Consider the following 7,751-nt stretch of genomic DNA (forward strand, 5'->3'; position numbering starts at 1 on the left):
CAAAAAGCATTTAGCATTTAAATAAAACTGGATTGTTGTTTGACTAAATCTTTAAACCTGTTCAAACAACCCTTTGTCCACTGGTGAATGGATTTAGCATTTAAAAAACTGACCAAACCACAAACAACATGGAAGCTATCAAAAAACTATGAAGATGAAGATGAAGGCACTTAAAATGCCTTTATTGTGGTCGTAAGTTTAATGAAACAACATACAAAAAATGAATGTAAAAAGAAACAAGAATACAATGGAGCATATTATCTACAATATTGTATGTATACTGCATAACTTTGCTCTTCAATAAAACATATTTGTTCATTGAACAATATATTTTAAAATGTTATAGATTGGGTTGCCAGGTGGTGATGTCATACATGACCGATGACATCACAATGGTCTTAAAGCCAATTTGAACAATGGGTTAATGAGGAAATGTATCAGTCTTCATTGGTTATCGACATGGCTTGTTTCTGCTGGTGCAAGAAGGTATGAAATCAGGTCATTTAATCAATTAACAACTACTATAATTCTGGAGTAGTATTTTTCTCTTAAACCTAGTGGGAAGAATAAAAGTAAAATGACATTCTGATTGACGAATACGTAAAAAGTGTACATGAAATGTACATGAAGTTCGGCTATTGCAAATGTCAGTCAATGTAACCTGTCTATACTGTGTTATTTGAGGTTTAGGATAGATACCTATGATTCTCCATTTAGGCCAACCTCTTCCTGCTCTCATGACCCCCCTCTTCCATTGGCTGGGGATCTGGGGGGGAAGGATTTAGCACTATCACATTTTCTTGTCAACAGAAAAAACGTCAGAAAGCAAATTCAGTTGATGTGGAGCAGAAGACAAGAAAGAAGAAGGAGAGGGGCACTTCATCCCCCTCTCCAATTCCATCTGACCGTTCTGAACGGAATGGCTCCGCTACCTCTGACCCCTCACCCTCTGACCAACTCTCCTCCCTCCATCCACCTCCCTCTCCTGTTAAATGTTCCTCTCAGCCTTGCTCTCCTGCTAAACAACCCTCTGTACCCCAGTCACCTGCCAAAAACCCTTCCCCAGTGAAATCCTCTCCAGTGGTGTCCCACCCTAGTTCTCCCTCTCCTACCAACCCTCTGGACCGTCATGGAGACACCAGTCAGGAGGGCACAACAGTCAGGTAATCCAAACATAAAGTACAGTGCCATCCTAGAGTCTCTTTGGAGAGTTGGGTTTAGTGCTACCAGACCAGGGCCAGTGTTAATCAACAGTATGAGTGCTGATCTAGGATCAGGTCCTCTCTGTCCATAATAATCTGATTCATTGATCTATGATCTAAAATGCAAAACTGGTCCTAGATCAGACTCCTACTCTGAGACACTTGATAAACACAGTCCCAGAAAGTTATTTTCCTCAAACTGTAGTTTCAGCCTCTTCTGTCTACATCTAGTGGATAAAGAGAGTACTAACCTATTGGCCTGGTCTACTTGGTACACTGCATGTATATGGACAGCAGTACATGCATAACTACTCAGCTGTGTTTATAGTACAGTACAGTATTTAATAGAGAGACTGTGTAGAGTGATAATATCTCTGTGTTGGAGGCGTTAGACCTGTTTCTCTCCTTCCTCCAGACCTCTGTCTCTTCAGGACCACTCTAGTCCAATGCCCCAGAGACCAGTCTCAGCCACCAGAAGCATGACTCTTCCCAGGGCCAGCTCAGCCCCCAGAAGCATGACTCTTCACAGGGCCAGCTCAGCCACCAGAGGGTCAGAAGAGACCCAGGGGGCCAGAGGAGAACAGGTGGCACTGGTCAACATGGAACTTCTTGGGTAAACCACAACACACTGCAAATGCATTGAATATAAGTGATTTATTGTTTAGAGATCAGTGTCTGATATACTATGGGGATAGGGCTTACTATCGAGCATGTCCGTTTTATTAGATATTTATAAACCCATGAATTATGTCAGTCTTGGTCTAAAGGACATCCACTTCTTTGTGTTAAATATAATGTATCCCTTATCCCCTGCCATTATCATCACTTTATAGAGATATGAAGGTTATGATTAATCTCTATGTGTGTACTGATGCCTGCTTCTTCTTCACAGGTTGCCTAACATTGGCAACACTTGCTTCCTTAACGCCACCCTGCAGTGCCTCCTGGTCCTGCCTTCCTTCTCAAAGGAAATCCTGCACCAGGAACAACTCTGGAGCTCCTCCCCCTTCTCCAACCTGCTCAGGTAAGTGAAGGCTCAAAAGCAGACACTCACCCCACACACCCATTAATTGTGGTCATAAATTAAAGAAGGAACACTCTTTTCATGCCACTTCTACAGAAAGGGATTGTCGTAGCAGGTTAAGATAGCACTTTCACTAATCCTAACCCTTTTCCTAACCTTAACCACTTCATATTTTGCTGTGTATTGTATTTATGGTTTATTTTCCAGTTTCCTTTTGTTTTTGGAATCTTCATAACCAAGAGGAACAACAATGACACACTGATTATGATGTAGGCATTTTGTAGGCCAATTTGGAAAGTGTAGAATGACTACATGACCCATAATGCTCATTGACTGAACATTCCACTTACCGTGGGAAATTTGTAGTTTTTTAAAATGCTCATTGAGAGCAGTATCCAAACCAAATATCTTATGAGAATAAACACATTTTTGTTGTTTGGCTTCATTGTCCGTCCTCAAAGGTGAATTTGCATCAAATGGAATGAATAAATTCTAATGATGGGGTGCCACTAGATAAAACATATTTGTATTTACTCATCTGCCTCTTCAGGCGTAAGCCAGTAGGTTGACACCATCCAGTCAGCTGCTAACTTACTCTCTGTCTCCCCTACAGGAGTCTGTCTGATGTGCACCGTTCAGGTTTACCTGACAGTGTGGAAAACCAGGCCTCAAAAGCAGACCTCATGTGGAAGGTCAAGTACTCCTTGTCGGGATACGATTTGAAGTATCTGGGGGACACGCAACAGGTAACTGAGGCACTACTCTCTTGTGTACGAGTGCTCTTCTTGCAAGGGTTCATTTTATCTTCATCATTTGCTTTTATCTTGGTGTGTTTCTGTCTCTTCCTCATCATAGGATGCACACGAGTTACTTGTCAATATGCTGTGCCAGCTGAAGGAGGAGGGCATGATTCTGAAGACACTCGGGATGAACTATACCTGCCCTGTTTCCCAGCTGGAGTTCCAGCTTGTGTCGGTGCGCACATGTACCAGGTAAGAGCTCCCATTGGTTGTAATGTATCTACTGAGAACATGATCTTTCTATATGTATATATATATATATACAGTATATATTAATATTACAAAACACATGGCAGAACAGAAACATTGTAGAGACCTGAAACAGAAACAGACTTGATGCATTTTTCTTCTCTTTGTCCTGCTTCTGAAGCTGTGGGCGCGAGTCGTCCACCAGAGAGGACTACAACCACCTCTCATTGGACTTCAGCCCTGAGCGCACCTTGCTGAACAGCCTAGCACTCACTTTCAAAGTCAGCACTTAGGGCTCAGCCCTGCATGTAGAGACTAACACCCAGGGCAAGCTGCCCACTGCCTCAGAATACGCTTATTATTGTAGTGGTATCATTCATTATGTAATGCTTTTGTTTCTAACCAGAGTGAACAGGTTGAATTCACATGTGAGGGCTGTAAAGGCCTCCACGCCTCAAAGGTGGAGCAGTTCCACACACTGCCTCTGTGAGTTGTCCCTTTATAACCTCTCATAGTACTAGCAGTGTTTAATGTCCTGAGCCTTTAGGAGTAGTTACCTTCCTGAGCAGGTTGTAGGACTTAGAGCTGAGCACCACAAACAAATTTCACTCATCTGTTATTTTGTTGACTGGTTTCATTGTCTGTCTGTTCATCTCTCTTCCTCTCTGTTTCTGGGCAGTGTGCTGGTTCTGCATCTGAAGAGGTTTGGAGGACCTGGGGGGTTGGAGAAGCTGGAGGCTCCTCTTTTGTTTCCTTCGGAGCTGAGGCTCTCCACCCTCTGTGGGGACATGGTGCCACACCTGCACAGTGCCAGCCCACAGGCCCTCACCAACCAGGCCCCCAGCATCCAGGGGTCCATCCCCCAGACCCTCGCCAGCCAAGTCTCCAGCCCACCTGGAGTGGCCAAAGACAGCGCCCTCTGCTGTTCAGGTAGGTCATGGCACCATAACAATATTCTTGCTCCAACACCACACAAACCACCCACTCCCAAAACGGTCCTGCTGACAGAGAAGCTGGAAGCTGCAATTTAAAATGTTTCTCAGATATCTTTAGTGATGTATGGGAGCTGTTTTAGTCCAGAGCAATTCAGACAAGTGACCACGTTTTCACAGCTCTTGATATGTATATTTGACCCCTCAGATTCAAAGGAGCAGGAACTAGGGAAAGTGTTGCTGACAGCCTCAGTGGTGAGAAGAGAGAGAGAGAGAGTGAAACCAGTGAAAAATAAGTTATGACAGAACACTGAGATAGTTATGAGGAGTACATGATGTAGTAGACCTGTAGTAGACTAGTACTGTAGTAGACTGTAGACAGTGTGGTGGACTGTAGAGGGAATGAGAATCCTATGATCACATGTGTTTTCTTACAGAAGCAGAAGCCAGTACAGTCAGTGAATGGTTACTACCAGCTGACTGGCGTAGTCTCTCATTTGGGAGGCTCCGCAAACTCCGGTAAGTAAATACCATCAAACACACACATGCAGATGCACAATACATATGACATCAGCTGAATTCCAAATCACTCCCTTCTCCTTGGATCTCAATTTGCATGTTCACGTGTGCCTCTGCTGTATACACAAGCATCCCAAAGCTGAGGAAGTGAACATTAACGAGGGTGAAGTTCAGGGATCATCAACTAGATTCAGCCTAGGGTCCAGTTTTTTCTTAGCCAGATGGGAAGGGGTGTGGAACTAAATTACAAATAATTTGTAGACTGCAAATATACCGTAGGAAGGCCAAACAGATATAATATTTGACTAATTTCAAACCTTGCTAACATTTGTGTACAACCACATATATCTCTTTATTGTGTGTGGGAACACTTTGAAATAGATTTCCAAAATGAAAATCACTTGGAGCTGATTTGCTGGTGTTTTTACAGTCTTTTAACAATTATGTTTTATTTGGTCAGAAAACATAGGGGGGGCAAATAAAATCACCCTTGGGCAAAATTTGTGGAACCCTGTTTTAGGGGATAAGTAGACCCTCCAACAGCCATTTCGGCCAAGCGAGCAAGGCTGCAGGCTTCAGAGTGAAGTGTCATCCCAACAAGCACTGCAATATGTTTAGAGTTTGCTCAATTTAATTGAAAAGAATGGAGAGGCATGCCTAATTTAATGCCATGTGTATTTGTTTATCTCTGATTTCAAAACTTGACACATGTAACAGATAAAATTACCTCCCAAATGAACTGTTTAACTGTTACAAAACACTCTATTACCCACAATAGCCTGACCCTTGACCTCTAGTCTGTCTTCCTTGTTCCACAGGGCACTACATTAGTGACATATTGCATGCCAGTGGAAACTGGTTCTGCTGTAACGACAGCCAGGTGTCAATGTCCAATGAAGCCACTGTGCTGAGGACCAGAGCCCGGAGTGCCTACATGCTCTTCTATATGTTCAGGTACTGCTTACTCTCACCATCTATATTCTTGTGTTGCTATTTATGGTTACGGTTCCTTTCACCCTACAGGGCAATAGAGCGGGAGGCCCCAGCACACAGGGCCTAACAGGGCCACCAGCATCAGCGCCAGCCTAAACAGGGGCAGCACCGGGACCAGCCTCCAAACACTCACACCTGTCTCAACAGGTCTAGTACCAGGCCCAGTCTCAAAACCCCCTGCCCAGCCTCAACACTCACACACCTGCCTCGAAAGGGGTAGCACTTGGCCCAACATCAACAACTCCGAGCCCAGCCACAACAGGGGCAGCACTGGGCTCAACATCAACACACCCAGCCCAGCCTCAACATGGGAAGAACCAGGCCCAGTCTCAACATGGGCAGAACAAGACCCAGTCCCAACACCCTCAGACCTGCCTCAACAGGTGCAGCATTCAGCCCAACTTCAATCATGCTGCTCTTCAACACTAGCATGAACATTCTTTCAGTAGCTTATGTCATAAATATCTTCCCTTGTTTTGACTACTTCACCTAATGTATAAAGCTCATGTAAAAAACACAAAGTATACACACTAAAAGTAGTGCACATGTAGATGTGGTGGATAGAGAGTGTGATTATTTAGAGGATATAACATCCCTTCTATTTGGTTTGGTTTGAAATCCTCCTGTTGTGAAATACACTGTGGTGTCTAACCTCTTATTCAGCATGGTCACACCGGAAGACCTGCAATATTAATAAAGACAAGCAAATGTAAGAAAATCCCATTTAAGATGATTCTGTTGACCGTTGTAACTCTTTAACTCAGGAAGATTTATCGTCTGGGATTCAGGCCGGTCCTAACAGGAAACGTGACAAAGGGAAGCAGCTGTAATGGAGCCTTCTAACACCCAATCAGGTCTGGAGGAGGAATGTCACATAAAGATTCAGAGATGCTATGAGAATCTTTTGAAGTTACTCTCCAGTTGTATTCCATTTGAATAAATACAGACATGAAAATGCTGGGCTATGGATGTGACCTTGGTACTGTGAGTTGAGTAACGGGTCACCAAACGACCTATGGGAACTCCTTCCCTTTATCGTGATGTGATTGAGATGCTTAATATCAACGATGTTTACAATGACGCCACACCCTTACTGTACCATTGTGACCTGTCACTATTAAAGGCTGTGTGACGTGACATACTGTCTTTTCTTATCTCCTATACGCTCCCTTACGTATTTATTTGGACAGTGAAGCTACAACTTTTCATTTGGCTCTACAGCCAGCGTGTTGGATTGGAGATCAAATGTTTCATATGGGGTGACTGTACAGAATGTCACCTTTAATTTAATGAATGGTAAATAATGTTGAGTGAGAAAGTTACAGAGGATCAAACCCCCAAGACATGCTAACCTCTCACCATTACCAATAATAGTGGAGGTTAGCATTTTATATCATACCCCCAAGACATGCTAACCTCTCACCATTACCAATAAAAGGGGAGGTTAGCATTTTATATCATACCCCCAAGACATGCTAACCTCTCACCATTACCAATAATAGTGGAGTTTAGCATTTTATATCATACCCCCAAGACATGCTAACCTCTCACCATTACCAATAATAGTGGAGGTTAGCATTTTATATCATACCCCCAAGACATGCTAACCTCTCACCATTACCAATAATAGGGGAGGTTAGCATTTTATATCATACCCCCAAGACATGCTAACCTCTCACCATTACCAATAATAGGGGAGGTTAGCATTTTATATCATACCCCAAGACATGCTAACCTCTCACCATTACCAATAATAGTGGAGGTTAGCATTTTATATCATACCCCCAAGACATGCTAACCTCTCACCATTACCAATAATAGTGGAGGTTAGCATTTTATATCATACCCCCAAGACATGCTAACCTCTCACCATTACCAATAATAGTGGAGGTTAGCATTTTATATCATACCCCCAGACATGCTAACCTCTCACCATTACCAATAATAGTGGATTAGCATTTTCCCATATATACCCCAAGACATGCTAACCTCTCACCATTACCAATAATATATAGCATGATATGACTACCAGTCTTACCCCCAAGACATGCTAACTGACTCACCAGTCTTATAATAATACATGATATGGTTC

General features: G+C 43.1%; 1 protein-coding gene across 1 annotated transcript; it reads left to right on the forward strand.

Annotated features, from left to right (window-relative positions):
* Window positions 1–760: 760 nt before the first annotated feature.
* LOC124028021 (ubiquitin carboxyl-terminal hydrolase 37-like) lies at window positions 761–6,683 on the forward strand. The gene is made up of 11 exons (XM_046340185.1): window positions 761–1,163; window positions 1,618–1,815; window positions 2,095–2,226; window positions 2,840–2,972; window positions 3,082–3,218; window positions 3,397–3,496; window positions 3,622–3,701; window positions 3,895–4,145; window positions 4,585–4,666; window positions 5,690–6,042; window positions 6,424–6,683. Exons 2-10 carry the CDS (start codon window positions 1,649–1,651, stop codon window positions 5,724–5,726), a joined length of 1,119 nt encoding a protein of 372 aa, XP_046196141.1. The 5' UTR covers window positions 761–1,163; window positions 1,618–1,648; the 3' UTR covers window positions 5,727–6,042; window positions 6,424–6,683.
* The last annotated feature ends 1,068 nt before the right edge of the window (window positions 6,684–7,751 follow it).

The sequence above is a fragment of the Oncorhynchus gorbuscha genome, unplaced genomic scaffold (assembly GCF_021184085.1).
Source record: "Oncorhynchus gorbuscha isolate QuinsamMale2020 ecotype Even-year unplaced genomic scaffold, OgorEven_v1.0 Un_scaffold_3639, whole genome shotgun sequence".
Lineage (NCBI taxonomy): Eukaryota > Metazoa > Chordata > Actinopteri > Salmoniformes > Salmonidae > Oncorhynchus > Oncorhynchus gorbuscha.